This window comes from Diplotaxodon limnothrissa, linkage group LG18 (assembly GCF_057381915.1).
Source record: "Diplotaxodon limnothrissa isolate DT_005_m linkage group LG18, D_limnothrissa_male_GT1.1, whole genome shotgun sequence".
NCBI lineage: Eukaryota > Metazoa > Chordata > Actinopteri > Cichliformes > Cichlidae > Diplotaxodon > Diplotaxodon limnothrissa.
Genome location: NC_140613.1, coordinates 34,298,331 through 34,316,057, shown reverse-complemented (window position 1 = coordinate 34,316,057; position 17,727 = coordinate 34,298,331). Strand labels below are relative to the sequence as shown.

The following is a 17,727-nucleotide window of genomic DNA, read 5'->3' as shown; positions in this document are numbered from 1 at the left end:
GAACAATGCGAAATGGCTATGAATGCAGATATAGACAATGACGGCTCACACAGTGCTCAAAAGGCTAATGTTAAAGTGGAACTCCAAACACAACAGAGAGAGAGACTGGATTCCCCCAAAACTTATCCGTACAACACTCTTCAAACATCAACAGAGACACAGGGTGTCCAGGATATTACAAGGTACCTGACACGTAGGGAAATGTTAAGTACTGGACTTTTGCAGTTTGATGACCACCCAGAAAACTACTGGGCGTGGAAGGCATCATTTCAAAGTGCTATTAAAGACTTACACGTTACAGCTCAAGAGGAGCTAGATTTAATGGTCAAATGGCTTGGAGTTGAGTCTGGTCACCAGGCCAAAAGAATCCGATCAGTCCATGTCTTTAATCCAGCTGCAGCTCTCAACCTTGTGTGGCAAAGACTCGAGGAATGTTATGGATCTCCAGAAGTGGTAGAAAATGCACTGTTAAAAAAGATTGAACAGTTTCCCAAACTAAACAACAGAGACAACACAAAGTTAAGAGAGCTGGGTGACGTTCTGCAGGAAATAGAATGTGCAAAAGATGGAGGATATCTACCAGGCCTCTCATATTTGGACACAGCTCGCGGAGTCAACCCCATTGTGGAAAAGTTACCATAAGGACTGCAGGAAAAATGGATTGCAACAGGAGCAAAGTACAAAGAAGAACATAAAGTTGTTTTCCCCCCTTTCAGTGTCTTTTCAAAGTTTGTAAGACAACAAGCCAAAATAAGAAACGACCCAAGCTTTGTCATCACACCTCCTGCCGACACAAGCTTCAAGAAGGAGAAAAGCTTCAGAGGCAGTAACAGGCAAGTGATTAGTGTACACAAAACGGACATTCCTACAGACACTAGTTCACCTCAAAATAGTTACAGCAAGCCTATAGAAAGCCCTGACAAGGTATGCCCAATACATAAGAAGCCTCACCCGCTTAAAAGGTGCAAGAGTTTTAGAGCAAAGCCCATAGATGAGCGCAAGTCATTTTTAAAAGAGAACAGAATCTGTTTTAAATGCTGTGGCTCTACTCAACATTTAGCAAGGAACTGCAGGGCTCAAATAAAATGCATGGACTGTGGTAGCGACAGGCATTTAGCAGTGCTACATCCAGGTCCACCCCCTGCTCCAGCTGAGAGCTCTGGAGCTGATAAAGATGATGGCGGGGAGACACAGGATAATGCAAATGCCTCAGTTGTTTCCAAATGCACAGAAGTCTGTGGTGATGAAGATAGCCCACATTCATGCTCAAAAATAAGTCCTGTATTAGTCTATCCAGAAGGCGAAAAAGAACAGGCTAGAAAGATGTATGCAGTTCTTGATGAACAAAGTAACAAGTCACTAGCTAAATCTCAGTTTTTTGAGCTCTTTAATATTAAGACACGCTCAGGACTGTCAGATAATGTTGGCAGAACAGCAGTAAACTTCATGATTGAGTCAATGGATGGTAAAGTAAAGCTCCCACTCCCAAACCTGATTGAATGTGACATGATTCCAGACAACAGGAGAGAGATTCCTTCTCCACAAGTGGCCATGAAGTTCTCACACTTACAGAAGATAGCTGAAAAAGTTCCTCCTGTAGAAGAACAAGTACCTATTCTGTTGATTTTGGGAAGAGACATTATACAGGTACACAAAGTCAGAGAGAGAATCAATGGGCCACACAATACACCTTATGCGCAGCGTTTGGATCTAGGCTGGGTTATAGTTGGAGAAGCCTGCATGGGGAAGACGCATAAGCCCCCTAGTGTGAGTGTTCTCAAAACACATATTCTTCAGAATGGCCGTGCTTCTTACCTCTGCCCATGTCCTAACACGTTTCAAATCAAAGACCAGTTAAACACCACACCTAACCCCAAAAAGGACAGGGGAAACACAAACACCAATCAACTGGGAGAAACTGTTTTTGACAGGACAAAAGATGATGACAAACCAGCACTGTCAGTAGAGGACAAAGACTTCATTGACATCATGGAGAAGGAGGTGTATCAAAATGAATGTAACAGCTGGGTGGCGCCTTTGCCATTCCGCTCTCCAAGACCAGAGCTTCCGAGTAACAGAGAGCAAACATTCAAGCGCCTCCAATTACTCAGAAAGACATTGGACCGGAACCCTGAAATGAAAAGACAATATATCATTGTCCACGACAATGATCTGTTATTGTATATTTTACAAATGTTTGTATGGGATATTGTATTTGTTTTAAATGTTATATACCTATGTGGTATGTGACTTTTGTTGCTATGATGCCAGGTCTCTCTTGGAAATGAGATTTTTAATCTCAATGAGATTTTTTACCTGGATAAATAAAGGATTAATAATAAATATCGAATTCATTCAAAACATGCTGGACAATGACCATGCAGAAGTCGCTCCACCTTTGGACTCAAACAAAGAACACTGGTACTTGCCATCCTTCGGTGTGTACCACCCACAAAAACCTAATCAGCTGAGAGTAGTCTTTGACTCAAGTGCAGAATTTGAAGGACAGTCCCTTAACAAAGTCTTATTAAGTGGACCTGACCTAAATAACACACTACTAGGTGTCCTTATCCGTTTTAGGAAAGAGCCTGTAGCATTTTCAGCTGATGTGCAACAAATGTTTTATTGTTTTGAAGTGAGAGAGGATCATAGGGATTATCTGAGATTCCTTTGGTATGAAGACAATGATCCCGACCAAGGTATTTGTGACTATAGAATGAGGGTTCATGTTTTTGGGAATAGCCCTTCCCCAGCTGTGGCTATTTATTGTATGAGGCGTGCTGCAGTCGAGGGAGAAGAAGAGCACGGACATGATGCAAAGCAGTTTGTAATGAGACATTTTTATGTTGATGATGGTCTCGCATCCACAGCAACAGTGGAAGAAGCTGTTGAGACACTCACAAGCGCTCAAAAGATGCTGGCACAGTCAAACTTAAGGTTACATAAAATAGCCTCTAATGACCACAAAGTAGTGGAAGCATTTCCTGCTGCAGAGAGAGCCAAGGATCTAAAAGACTTGGATTTAGAGTTGGACGACATACCCCTGCAAAGGAGCTTGGGGGTACTGTGGAAACTTAAAAAGGACTGTTTTACCTTTCACGTCACCACTGAACAAAAGCCGTTCACCAGGAGAGGTGTCTTGGCCACTGTTAACAGTCTGTATGACCCGCTGGGTTTCGTGTCACCCATCACAATGCAGGGAAAAGCTCTTCACCGTGAATTGACCTCAGAGCAAAAGGACTGGGATGAATCACTTCCTGCAGAAACAGAAGATGAATGGAGCAGATGGAGAAGCTCATTGAAGGATCTTGAGCGGCTTCAGATACCGAGGTGCTACCTCTCGTTCTCCCAGGCCATTGCTGTGAAAAAAACTGTGAATATTTTCAGATGCCTCCACCATGGCCATAGGAGCAGTGGCATATCTGAGAGCTATTGATGGTGAAGGTCAGTGGCACACAGGTTTCATCATGGGCAAGTCCAAAGTAGCCCCAAGACCTGCACACACTGTTCCTAGATTGGAGTTATGTGCAGCAGTGTTAGCTGTAGAGATGTACGAACTCATTAGAGATGAGATTGACATTGAAGTAGACACTGTCAGATTTTTCACAGACAGTAAAATTGTGCTTGGTTACATACACAACAACACAAAGAGGTTCTACACTTACGTGGCTAACCGAGTGATTAGAATCAGAAAGACTACACATCCAGCACAGTGGTTTTACATAGCCACTAGTGACAATCCAGCAGACACAGCCACTAGACCAATTGCAGCTTCTGCATTGGCTTCTACAAACTGGTTTAGTGGTCCTTCCTTTTTGACACAACACGACATAGAGAAGTCTCACTGGGATAGTTTCACACTGATCGATCCTGACACAGATGCAGAGATCAGACCTGATACAGTGGGGCAAAAAAGTATTTAGTCAGCCACCGATTGTGCAAGTTCCCCCACCTAAAATGATGACAGAGGTCAGTAATTTGCACCAGAGGTACACTTCAACTGTGAGAGACAGAATGTGAAAAAAAAAATCCATGAATCCACATGGTAGGATTTGTAAAGAATTTATTCGTAAATCAGGGTGGAAAATAAGTATTTGGTCAATAACAAAAATACAACTCAATACTTTGTAACATAACCTTTGTTGGCAATAAAAGAGGTCAAACGTTTACTATAGGTCTTTACCAGGTTTGCACACACAGTAGCTGGTATTTTGGCCCATTCCTCCATGCAGATCTTCTCGAGAGCAGTGATGTTTTGGGGCTGTCGCCGAGCAACACGGACTTTCAACTCCCGCCACAGATTTTCTATGGGGTTGAGGTCTGGAGACTGGCTAGGCCACTCCAGGACTTTCAAATGCTTCTTACGGAGCCACTCCTTTGTTGCCCGGGCGGTGTGTTTTGGATCATTGTCATGTTGGAAGACCCAGCCTCGTTTCATCTTCAAAGTTCTCACTGATGGAAGGAGGTTTTGGCTCAAAATCTCACGATACATGGCCCCATTCATTCTGTCCTTAACACGGATCAGTCGTCCTGTCCCCTTGGCAGAAAAACGGCCCCATAGCATGATGTTTCCACCCCCATGCTTCACAGTAGGTATAGTGTTCTTGGGATGCAACTCAGTATTCTTCGTCCTCCAAACACGACGAGTTGAGTTTATACCAAAAAGTTCTACTTTGGTTTCATCTGACCACATGACATTCTCCCAATCCTCTGCTGTATCATCCATGTGCTCTCTGGCAAACTTCAGACGGGCCTGGACATGCACTGGCTTCAGCAGCGGAACACTTCTGGCACTGCGGGATTTGATTCCCTGCCGTCGTAGTGTGTTACTGATGGTGACCTTTGTTACTTTGGTCCCAGCTCTCTGCAGGTCATTCACCAGGTCCCCCCGTGTGGTTCTGGGATCTTTGCTCACCGTTCTCATGATCATTGTGACCCCACGGGATGAGATCTTGCGTGGAGCCCCAGATCGTGGGAGATTATCAGTGGTCTTGTATGTCTTCCATTTTCTGATGATTGCTCCCACAGTTGATTTTTTCACACCAAGCTGCTTGCCTATTGTAGATTCACTCTTCCCAGTCTGGTGCAGGTCTACAATACTTTTCCTGGTGTCCTTCGAGAGCTCTTTGGTCTTGGCCATGGCGGAGTTTGGAGTCTGACTGTTTGAGGCTGTGGACAGGTGTCTTTTATACAGATGATGAGTTCAAACAGGTGCCATTCATACAGGTAACGAGTGGGGGACAGAAAAGCTTCTTACAGAAGACGTTACAGGTCTGTGAGAGCCAGAGATTTTCCTTGTTTGAGGTGACCAAATACTTATTTGCCACCCTGATTTACGGATAAATTCTTTACAAATCCTACCATGTGAATTCATGGATTTTTTTTTCACATTCTGTCTCTCACAGTTGAAGTGTACCTCTGGTGCAAATTACTGACCTCTGTCATCATTTTAGGTGGGGGAACTTGCACAATCGGTGGCTGACTAAATACTTTTTTGCCCCACTGTAACAAGTTTTGTTACCAAAACCTCAGTAACACAGCTAGAGCCATGCCATTTTGAAAGATTCTCTCATTGGATGAGATTGTGTCGCACTATTGCATCACTAAAGCGTGTGGCAGCATCATTCAAGAAAACAAACACAGAAGGTAAAGGCTGGAAGTGTTTCAGTGAAACTAACACCGCAGATGAAGCGTCTAAAGCAGCAAAGTTCATCATTCACAAAGTACAAAGTGAAACGTTCAAAGAAGAGTACAGATGCATAAAAGAAAATCTGCCACTTCCAAAACAAAGCTGTCTTCAAAGGTTAAATCCAGTTATTGATGAAGATGGGCTCCTCAGACTAGGAGGTCGATTGGCACCTGCTAACCTAACAAAAGATGAGAAACATCCACTCATTATCCCAAATGCTCATCATATAGCCATCCTTCTTATTAGATACTATCATGAGAAGGTAGCGCATCAGGGGCGTCACCTAACAGAAGGAGCGCTCAGAGGTGCTGGATTTTGGATTATTGGCAGTAAACGGCTCGCCTCTTCTGTTATTTACAAGTGTGTACTTTGTCGAAAGCTTCGAGGACGACTTCAGACCCAAAATATGGCAGATTTACCTGTGGACAGGCTGACACCAATGCCACCGTTCACTAGTGTAGGATTGGATGTCTTTGGACCCTGGACGGTCACCACACGTCGTACCAGAGGAGGGAGTGCAGACAGTAAACGCTGGGCTGTGCTTTTCACCTGCATGTCCACGAGAGCTGTGCACATTGAGCTCATTGAAACAATGTTAACATCCAGCTCCATCAATGCGCTGAGGAGATTTTTCTGCATCCGTGGACCTGCTCAAATACTCAGATCTGATAGAGGTACAAATTTTCTTGGAGCATGCAATGAGTTGCAAATTGATCACAAGGACACAGAACTAAACTCATACCTGCAAGAGAAAGGATGCACATGGCTGTTTAATCCCCCACACTCATCGCACATGGGTGGATCGTGGGAGAGACTTATTGGAGTAGCAAGGCGCATCCTAGATGGTATTCTGTTGAAAGCCGTACATGTCCAACTAACGCATGAAGTGTTAAGTACATTCATGGCAGAAGTAATGGCAATAATGAATGCAAGACCACTTGTACCAGTCTCAACAGATCCAGACAAACCAAACCTTCTCACTCCAGCAATGCTCCTTACACAAAAGGTCAATGCATTATCTGCACCAACAGGAAGCTTTGGACCGCCAGACCTCTACTCAAAGCAATGGAAGCAAGTACAGTGTTTGGCAGACTCTTTTTGGAAACAGTGGAAAAGTGAATATCTTTCAACACTACAGCAAAGGAGAAAATGGACTGATGATAAAACAAACATAAAAGTTGGTGATGTTGTGTTATTGAAAGATGCTCTCGCACACAGAAATGACTGGTCCATGGGAAAGGTTGTAAGAACATTTGAGAGCAAGGACAATAAGGTTCGAAAAGCAGAAGTAAAGACTGTGAAAGATGGAAATGAAAAAGTGTTTTTGAGACCCATCGCTGATATGGTTTTGCTTTTATCAAGTGATAAATAAGTGTTTGAAATAGCCCTAAACTGTTCAAAATGTTTATTAGAAAAGTTTGTTCTAGTGGCACAATTATATTGTACCAGGCGGGGAGTGTTCTGCCTTTTATAACTTAAATCGGATATTATAGTTGTAAGCTGCTCTAGAGCTCCCTCTAGTGGCTGCTTTGGGTTCGGTTACTTTGGGAAAGGAAAAAATGAGAACGTGAAGAAGAAATAAAAGATGGCGGAAAGTGATACCGTAATGTTATCGTTCTAAGCTGATACGGACCTTAAAATGTTGTTGCCTTGGACAAGATATGTCTGTAAGTATGAGTGTCGATAAAATAATTATTATCTTTTGTTTTGTGTAAAGATGGTACGATAATTTGTACATTTGAAAGTTTTATCTTGTTAGCTTTCAGTAAGAGTGTAACAAGCTAGTTTACAATGTTAGTTAGCTAATACAGTATTTTGTACTTTCAGTTTTACGATGGTCAAAGAGAAGGCAATGGTCAGAGGCCATTCTTCAATAAATCAGCGCAAAAAGGAAAATAAGTCTGGTTATTGGAGCATTGTTTTCTCGCTGTCTAGCTGGTGAATCTAAGAGACTCAGGGTGCGGACAGCACAAAATATAATATTGTAAATATAAGATTAAGAGGGGTGTCTTGTTCTGTCAATTTCGCCTTTCTTGTCCTTACATAGATGACACACAAATTACTTATTAACGGGAAGGTCTCAATGTCACAATTTGTGGACGGAAATCGGGCAGAGAGAGAGGTGTGGATCCAAACGCAGACACGGATACAGAGGAACGATTAAACAGAAAACAAGCCTTTATTTTAGCTGCAGAAACACTACAAAACAAAAGCAAAGGAAAACCGAGAGACGCTAACTAAACCTATACAGGGAAAACTAACCTGAACCTAGAATACCAGAGACATGGAGGGAATGACACACAGAGGCAACACTGAAGAAAACGCAGACGACCTGATATGGAGTAAGGGGCAGCACACGCTATAAATACACACACACGCAAGGAAATGCTGAAGAGGCAAACAGGCAGGGAACACAGCTGACACTAATCAAACATGACGAGGCAGGGACGAAACCAAACAGAATACATGACCAGAAACACGGACCTCCAAAGTAAAACAGGAAATGCACAGAAACACAGACTGAAGGGGGAGAGAGAGAATACGGAGGAGCATGGGGGAGAGCACAGACATGACGAGATGGGGAAACACGGAACAAAAACTTACATAACTATATAAACACACAGAGGGAGACACCGAGGGCAACTACACAGGGGGAGACTACTAAATAACCAGGGAACCAAACAAGGAGCAAAAGAAACTCAAAACAGGATAACTAGACTCTTAGTGAGTAAACTAAAGACTAACAAAGTGAACTTTATACATAAGTTATAGTACAAAATAACCAAAACACAGGAAAACACAAATCAATGGGTCAAATGACCCAGGACCATGACTTTTAAAGACCTGGATAACTCTAATTTCCTGCTTCCAAATTGAGATAGGCACACAGTTTTAATGTGCATATTAAACACATATGTAGGACTGCTGTCTTGCATTTGCATAATAACTTTTTAGAAACATCCTCTCTCAGAGTATTGTTGAAAAACTATTTCTTACATGTAAAACTTCAAGGCTAGACTATGATATTTCATTATTATCGGACTGTCCTAAAAACTCCTTGAAAAGCCTTCAGTTGATCCAAAATGCTCCCACAAGAATGCTCACAGGGACCAGAAAGAGAGATCATATTTATCCCATATTGGCTTCTCTTCATTGACTCCCAGTTAAATTTAAAAAAAAATTCAAAGTCCTTCTCCTTACATGCAAACTCTTAAAAAAATCAGGCCACATCTTAACTAAGGCCTTACAGGGAGTGCAGAATTATTAGGCAAATGAGTATTTTGTCCACATCATCCTCTTCATGCATGTTGTCTTACTCCAAGCTGTATAGGCTCGAAAGCCTACTACCAATTAAGCATATTAGGTGATGTGCATCTCTGTATTGAGAAGGGGTGTGGTCTAATGACATCAACACCCTATATCAGGTGTGCATAATTATTAGGCAACGTCCTTTCCTTTGGCAAAATGGGTCAAAAGAAGGACTTGACAGGCTCAGAAAAGTCAAAAATAGTGAGATATCTTGCAGAGGGATGCAGCAGTCTCAAAATTGCAAAGCTTCTGAAGCGTGATCATCGAACAATCAAGCGTTTCATTCAAAATAGTCAACAGGGTCGCAAGAAGCGTGTGGAAAAACCAAGGCGCAAAATAACTGCCAATGAGCTGAGAAAAGTCAAGCGTGCAGCTGCCAAGATGCCACTTGCCACCAGTTTGGCCATATTTCAGAGCTGCAACATCACTGGAGTGCCCAAAAGCACAAGGTGTGCAATACTCAGAGACATGGCCAAGGTAAGAAAGGCTGAAAGACGACCACCACTGAACAAGACACAAGCTGAAACGTCAAGACTGGGCCAAGAAATATCTCAAGACTGGTTTTTCTAAGGTTTTATGGACTGATGAAATGAGAGTGAGTCTTGATGGGCCAGATGGATGGGCCCGTGGCTGGATTGGTAAAGGGCAGAGAGCTCCAGTCCGACTCAGACGCCAGCAAGGTGGAGGTGGAGTACTGATTTGGGCTGGTATCATCAAAGATGAGCTTGTGGGGCCTTTTCGGGTTGAGGATGGAGTCAAGCTCAACTCCCAGTCCTACTGCCAGTTTCTGGAAGACACCTTCTTCAAGCAGTGGTACAGGAAGAAGGCTGCATCCTTCAAGAAAAACATGATTTTCATGCAGGACAATGCTCCATCACACGCGTCCAAGTACTCCACAGCGTGGCTGGCAAGAAAGGGTATAAAAGAAGAAAAACTAATGACATGGCCTCCTTGTTCACCTGATCTGAACCCCATTGAGAACCTGTGGTCCATCATCAAATGTGAGATTTACAAGGAGGGAAAACAGTACACCTCTCTGAACAGTGTCTGGGAGGCTGTGGTTGCTGCTGCACGCAATGTTGATGGTGAACAGATCAAAACACTGACAGAATCCATGGATGGCAGGCTTTTGAGTGTCCTTGCAAAGAAAGGTGGCTATATTGGTCGCTGATTTGTTTTTGTTTTGTTTTTGAATGTCAGAAATGTATATTTGTGAATGTGGAGATGTTATATTGGTGTCACTGGTAAAACTAAATAATTGAAATGGGTATATATTTGTTTTTTGTTAAGTTGCCTAATAATTATGCACAGTAATAGTCACCTGCACACACAGATATCCCCCTAAAATAGCTAAAACTAAAAACAAACTAAAAACTACTTCCAAAAACATTCAGCTTTGATATTAATGAGTTTTTTGGGTTCATTGAGAACATGGTTGTTGTTCAATAATAAAATTATTCCTCAAAAATACAACTTGCCTAATAATTCTGCACTCCCTGTATAGTACCATATTACCCCAGTAGAGAACTTTGCTCTCAGACTGCTGGCTTACTTGTAGTCCTTACTTGAGAGATTTAAAAGTAAACAGAAGGCAGACCTTCAGCTTTCAGGCTATTCTTCTGTGGAATTAGGTCACAGTTCGAATTCAGAAGACAGACATCCTCTGTGCTTTCAACACTAGGCTTAAAAGAACTTTCCTTTTTGATAAAGCATATAGTTAGGTCTGGATCATGTGACCCTGAATCCTCCCTTGGTTACGCTCCAATATCCCTAGGTTGCGTGAAGATTTTCTTGTAAAACAAAGGGGGGGCCTAGCAAAAAAGTTTGGGAACCACTGCTATAATGATTAGTTTGTATTAATCTCTCTTCCATAGTGTGTCTTTGTAAGCCTGGGTTTGAATGCGCCATCTGGTTGTCTAACTCAGTGTTGCCCCTGTGACAGCCTGGTGACCTGTCCAGGGTGTACCCTGCATTTCGTCATGTAATAGCTGGGAGAGGCTCCAGCACACATCCAGAATATATCTGGCACACCATTGTGGGCTAGATTAATGCAATAAGCAGTAAGGCACATTTAATTGAGAAAGTTTTAAATAGGCCATACAAAGCAGAAATTATATTTTTAGTCTGCCACAGTTGTGAATCCTGACCTAAATTCTGTAATTGTTGTCAAGTTGTGGTTGGTAGAGTTATTTTCTATAGTCTTGTCATGCTCCCAAAACATTAAAAAGTACTAAAGTGAAAGTAAGGGTTTATTACTTTCATGGCAAGAGTCAAAAATTTCAGGACTCTAACAATATTGTGTACTGCTGTGTGACATCAAGTGGAGGGTTCAGTTTAGCTGATTTTAACAACAATTGTCACCTCAAGAAGATGGAAAAACCCCAACAGTCAGACAACAGCAGAAACAACAACAACAACAGTCTATATGACCAAGCACTTGGCCACAGTGAGAAGGATGAACTTTTTTTTAATCGGACGAGACCTCCAGCAGAAATCGGCTGAGGGAAAGGCAGCGATCTTCCCCAATTGATTGAAGGGTGAGGGGAAACAGAAAAGGAAAAAAAAATTTCATTAGTTCAGTAGTTTTTTTTTAGTTTTTTTTAAGTGTTCAAAATATGTATTACAACAAGCAAAAATTGATATAGAAAATGGAGTGGACTGAACATGTGTTCTGTTTATATTCATGGAGTTGGCTTTCTGGAGTATGCATGTATTATCAACAGTGTAAAAAAAACTGAACCTTATGACAGGGGTGGAAGATTATTTTGTTATACACTAAAATACAACTGTCTTTCTTCTGTGCCTATTTTATGCTTAACCCCTTGATCCTTCCATGTAACAGAAGTGCAGGCATGCAGAATCTCACCGTGTCCCCCTTCCTATGTCTGACTCCAGACTCCTCACTCCAGATAAGAATCCACACCATTTTTTTCTCCTCCTCTTGCATTAACATCTGTTTAAGTTATTTATATCAATTTGTTAATTCAAGGTAATGTCATAACAGATAAAACATTGTCATTCTTCATCAGTGCATTAATTACATTGTTCCCTTTTTTTGTTCAAGTTTTCTCTTTCATCCCTCCCGCTCAACCTTCTCCTTGGTCTTCTCCCTCTCCTTTTTTGACTGCACCAATCACCGGTTTTCTTACACAGTCACAAAAAACACCCATTATTTTTACATATCTGCATGGCACGATCACACACACACAGCGTCAGCACATCCACTACAGCCTCACAGTGCACACAGACATATAGGACAAACAACCATAAACGCTTACATGCTTGCTCATATAAATGAATATGCACACACATAATCAGACTTATGGAGCCTCTCGTCACACATTCTTTCTTTCTTTTTATACACGAGTGATGTATTTAATTTTTTCCTCATGTGCAACATTAGCTACACACACAAACACACAACTACGGGCACACTAAGGTTTTTCACATGTAATTTGCATGGAGCTGGCTCCAGAGAAAAGAGGCTAAAGATATTTAATCAGTAGCAGTAATTGAAAAATACAACCAGATGTCAGAAGCAACTCTGACATACTACAGAACATTAATATGATTAACTTCCCAGATTGGAGTAGTAAAGGAATTAAATATTTGGAACACATATTCAAAAGAACATACTTTATTCAATTTGACAGATTAGTTATAAATGTGGGATTAACAAGAATAGATTTTCAGAATTTCAACAAATTGTTTCTATAGTAAAAAAAAAAAAAAAAAACCTAATTAAGTTGAATTACAAACACCACCAAGTGTGGTATAATTCCTTAATCTCAAAACCCCCAAATTACTGTCTAAAATATACATGACCCTTTCCAAAATGAATCAATATACCTTCCTATTGCAAATGGGAAGCAGGTCTATCAGTCCGTTTAGACCAAAATTTCTGGTCTCAGATTTGCTTAAAACCCTTTACATTGATTACATAGAGTGGACTAGACAGGTCAACGGATGTTGAGGATGGGTTTTATGTCTTCTAACAACTGCTCACACTGTCAAGGCAATACACCTAACAATACATCCACACTCTTTGGTTCTGTCCACCAGTTCAAAGGTTTTGGTACAGGATATGTGAAGACTTATCAAAGTGTCAGAAGTGTAACATCCCAGCCTCCCCTTCAGTTTGCTTATTGGGCACACAGTCTTGTGTACCTCATGGTCAGTTAAGTCTGTGCTCCTGTGTCCATTTCATTGCTTTTAATCTATTCATGTTGCATTTAGTTATTTCCCTTTCTGTTCCTTTGTTTCTTTCCTGTGTTTCATCCCGTTGTGTCTCCTTCTGAAAGTCAGCCGTGTTTACTCAGTTGTCTGTGTAAAGTTAGTATGTTTTCCTTTTAGTCTTTGTATTCTGCTGCTTCCTGTTTTATTTTGGTGAGCTCTTACCCTTGTGTGTTTTGAGTTTGTTTCCTTGTCTTGTTAGTTACTTTTCAGTTCAGCTGTGTTTCCATATGTCTCCCCTTCCCCTAGACTTCTTTTTGTATATTTATGGTGTCAGTCTCCTTTTGTCCTTCTCAAGAGTGTCTGTTCACCTTCCCTTTTCTGTTTCTTAGCTCTTGTACTCCCAATCCCTACTGCTTATCCCCAGTACAGTTTTCTTCAGAAGAAATTTTCTGTTTCCTCAGTATTTTGTGTTTCATGCTCAGTTGTGCATCCTGATAATCGGCCTTATTAAATGGCCTACCTCTGAGTCTATGTTTGGATCCTCACACACCTCTACACAACCTATGACAGGGGAAGAAAGTGTGTCACTGCTGACTTGTTGGTCTAAACATTTTGGAGATCCTAAGCAGACCTTAAAGAAATGCACCAACATAGAAAAACAACAGAAAGACCTCCACCAAGCTATACTCACTCTCTTTCCGATAGCTACCCTGTTTCATGGTGGAAGAGGAGGCACAAGACTCTGATTCTGGGCTGTGATTATATCCATAGCCAGTGTTGGGAAGGTTACTTTTAAAATGTATTCCAATACAGAATACAGAATACATGCCCCAAAATGTATTCTGTAACGTATTCCGTTACGTTACTCAATGACAGTAACGTATTCTGAATACTTTGGATTACTTACTATATTATCATGCTTTTTACAACAACGTGAATATACTATTGCTGTGATTTATTACTATTACTGAAGGTCCGCGACTCCGAACTGTAGTAAAGGGACCTCTGACTAATACGGCGGGGTCCCTGTCGGCTCGTAGCTGAAAAATAGCTTTACTTTGTTGTGTGGGTCAACTTTTCTTGCGAGAGACAGAGCGAGGCGTTGAAAGGCTGCTCCAACGGAACTTATTGTTTTCAGAGGAAAACACGAACACGGTGTACAGTCGAGTCTTAATAGCTTACTTACAACTGGGCTCGTCAGGCACTCTTCTTGGCTGAAGTGGTTATTATTATATTTACATGCTTCCAGCTCCCGTTTTTCCTCGATGACAACTCGTACCTTATTCCATTCCCCTTTTTCTCCCTCCTCGCGCTCACAGACCCATAACGTGTATGGCAGTCCATTCTCCCTGCAACACGGACTACACTGCCCACGATGCTACATTCTTTAGAGCTATGCTTGTAGCATTCTGCCTGTTAGCTTAGCACAACAACAACAACGAAAAGGCGCTCTCTCACCCAGGAAACACACTGTTACAGGAAAAATGATTCTATGTTTCTTTTACAGAGTTTTCCCCCAACATTTCTTGGTCCTTCGGAGCCGGAGCGCCTCCATCGTGTCCCATCTCCGTGACCAGTCCACGTTGCTCGCCTGTCGACAGCTCACATACTAGGTGTGTGATAAAAGACCAAGAGCGTTAAATTCGAGTCTTGGCCAACGTTCTTAGAAAGCGACCCACGGTGGTGGGGCCCGATCGAGGTGGACCAGACCCGGCGACACTGACCAGGTAGATACAGACACACTGACACAATCTTGCGTAAAAGCGCATTTTGAATTCAGGGAATTTAAAATAGCGGAAGTAGCTCGTCGACTGGTAGCTTTGGAAGCTCGTCGACTGGTAGCGTAGCTCGTCGACTGGTAGCTCTGGGAGCTCGTCGACTGGTAGCTTTGGAGCTCTGGGTAGCTCCCCCAGCTGGGTCTAGACTGGGTCTAGGGAGTAAGTAGCTCTGGGAGCTCCCCTTATTATAAGGGTTCCGGTCGCGCGCGTCGAAGCTGTGAATGTGAATGTGTGTGTGTGTATTGTTTTAATTAACGGAGCAAGCTGAATTTTCACGGTCCAATAAGAGACTGAGCCGCTCCTACTGTGTTTTTCTTTCACTGCTGTTCGCTGAAGTGCTGGTGGCTTGGGAGAACGGTCGAGTTCCGCCTCGTAAAGTTCACACCGCTTTTGGAAATAGTCCGAAAGTAGAAGGGCGTGTGAACAACCACTCTCATTCCTCATACCAGCGAAGGTGGATAGCAGCTGTATTGCCAGTGTATAAATAAATAAATAAAACTAAATAAATAAATACATAAGTAAGATACACTAAATAATAAAAATTGAAAAATGGGGAATAAAACCTCTAAACCTGTTGCCAATAATGGGCAGTATACACAAAAGTTCATTAATGACGAACAGTGGATAGAAAATAAATATCCAGGTGCAGGAAAAATCAGCGCAAGGAGATGGCGTAATCCTAAAAAGACGTCATGTCCTGGGTGGGAGGGTACGTGCAGCCCCGCAGCTTTAACACAGCTCAAAGATAGTTTATTAAAGGAACGAGAGGAAGTGTATGGCCTGTTCAATCAACGCCACCTGTGCCAGTAACACGACGCTGATGGGCCTAAACTGTCGCTCTGACTACAGCTACCGAATGCCACTACAAACAAAGACTCAGTACCAGACAGGATGTGCACGGACGGCACCCAGCAGCAGAGGAACCAGAGTTTTGGCTGACTGGTACTTCCTATGTGGCAACAAGGCTTATCTGTCACTCCCTGAAGGTTGGGGAGGTCTGTGCGCCCTGGTGGAATTATCAGATCACGTTTTCTTCATGCAAAGTGTTGCACATCACCCAAGCAGCCGGCAGAGGCGTGAAGTGGACATCGCCTCCCCCAATTCTTTCGGCATTACCGTGGACACTGGAGTGCCGGGAGAGTTTCGCATCTGGGGAGGAGGAGTGAAATTCTTACAGAGCTTGATCCCCGGCATTGGAGTTGCCGAGGTGCGGGATCACGTGGAAATCAACCGATATGCTCTGCTACGACACATCAACTTAACTAAGACCCTGGGAACCGCCTTAGCAGGTGAACAGCAGGCCATCAGAACGATGGTGCTGCAGAACAGACTGACACTAGACCTGCTAACAGCATCACAAGGAGGAGTTTGCAAGCTGATCGGGGAAACATGTTGCACTTTTATCCCTGATGGATACGAAACTGGAGGAGACATTTATGAAGCTTTGCAGAATTTGACCGCTCTGCAAAAATATGTCACTGACCACACACCTGGAGCAGCTACAGCACAAGGCTGGCTTGACTGGCTGTTCAGCGGTTCATGGCTGGCTGCTGTAGCAAAGCCATTTTTCCTTCTAGGTCTCATCATGATAGCACTGCTCATATTAGTGTTGTGTGTGTTGCCATGCCTAAGAGTAATGATTTCAAAGATGATAACAACTACAATGACTGCTTATGTTGCCGTGCCTCAAGAAGAACAACATCCCGTTGCAATTCTGTTAGAAGAGAACTTGTACTAGCTGCTAATAAATGACGTGGTGATTAAAAATGACTTGTCAAGTGATCATGCACTGATTAAAACATTAGTAGGTTATGCAAGTTTTCATGCTTTTATTTTTTTTTAAGTCTTCAGTTTTAAACATAAAGTTTTCATTTTAAATATGAAGTTTTCATTATTTTACATATAAAGTTTTCAATTTAAGGTTTGCATCATTTTAAATATAAGGTTTTCATCCTTGTATTTTTTGAAGTTTTCATTTTAGTTTTCATCCTTTTATTTTTTGTAGTTTTAGTTTTATTATTTTTTCTTGTTTATTCCACTTGTTATTTCATTTACTATGATTTTCATTTACTATGTTTTTCTTTTTATTTTGTTTTATTCTTTAGACCAAATGACTGCCATTTCTGCTATGATGACATTTTGAAGATTTTGGAAATTAAAAATTGCCTAACATACTTAATAAATGATTTTCATAGACAATTGTTGTGTACATTTAAAATAAGTTAAACAGGGGGGAATGTTACAGGAAAAATGATTCTATGTTTCTTTACCTTCTTTTAAATGTACAAAGATGCCTTTTGTCTGCCCTTTGCCTATGGTTAGATTAGTTTAGAATTATCTTTTTAGACTTTCTCAGCAAAGACATACTGTTTTGGGACATATTGTTTTAGATTGTTTTATCTCTCACAGCCTTCTCCCAGCTCTCTGCTGACGAGACTAGCGCCACATATGGAGTTGTTTATTTTATTTGTTTTGTATTTTCTTATCCTGTTCTCACTGTCTTTCCTATAAAAATTACCAAGCCACTGTGCATGGTGTGAGTTGTTCTTAGCAGCTCACCCGTGTACACGTTTGATAAAGAAAGTAACTTTGTCTCATTGTGTCTTTATTTCTCCTGGGTCTTTTACAGAGTTTTCCCCCAACACACACAGTCGCAGAGAGAGAGAGAGCGTCGCCCTGTAACCATGGCAACCATAATGCTGCCTCCTGGAACAACAGAACGTAGCTGTCAAACAAAACCCAAACAGTCCTGACCCGCGACAATATGAAACAGGA

General features: G+C 41.9%; 1 protein-coding gene across 1 annotated transcript; it reads left to right on the top strand.

Moving 5' to 3' along the window:
* The first annotated feature begins 15,727 nt into the window (after positions 1-15,727).
* LOC146614046 (syncytin-A-like) lies at positions 15,728-16,690 on the top strand. The gene has a single exon (XM_085378823.1). The coding sequence runs from the start codon at positions 15,728-15,730 to the stop codon at positions 16,688-16,690; it is 963 nt and encodes a 320-aa protein (XP_085234949.1).
* The last annotated feature ends 1,037 nt before the right edge of the window (positions 16,691-17,727 follow it).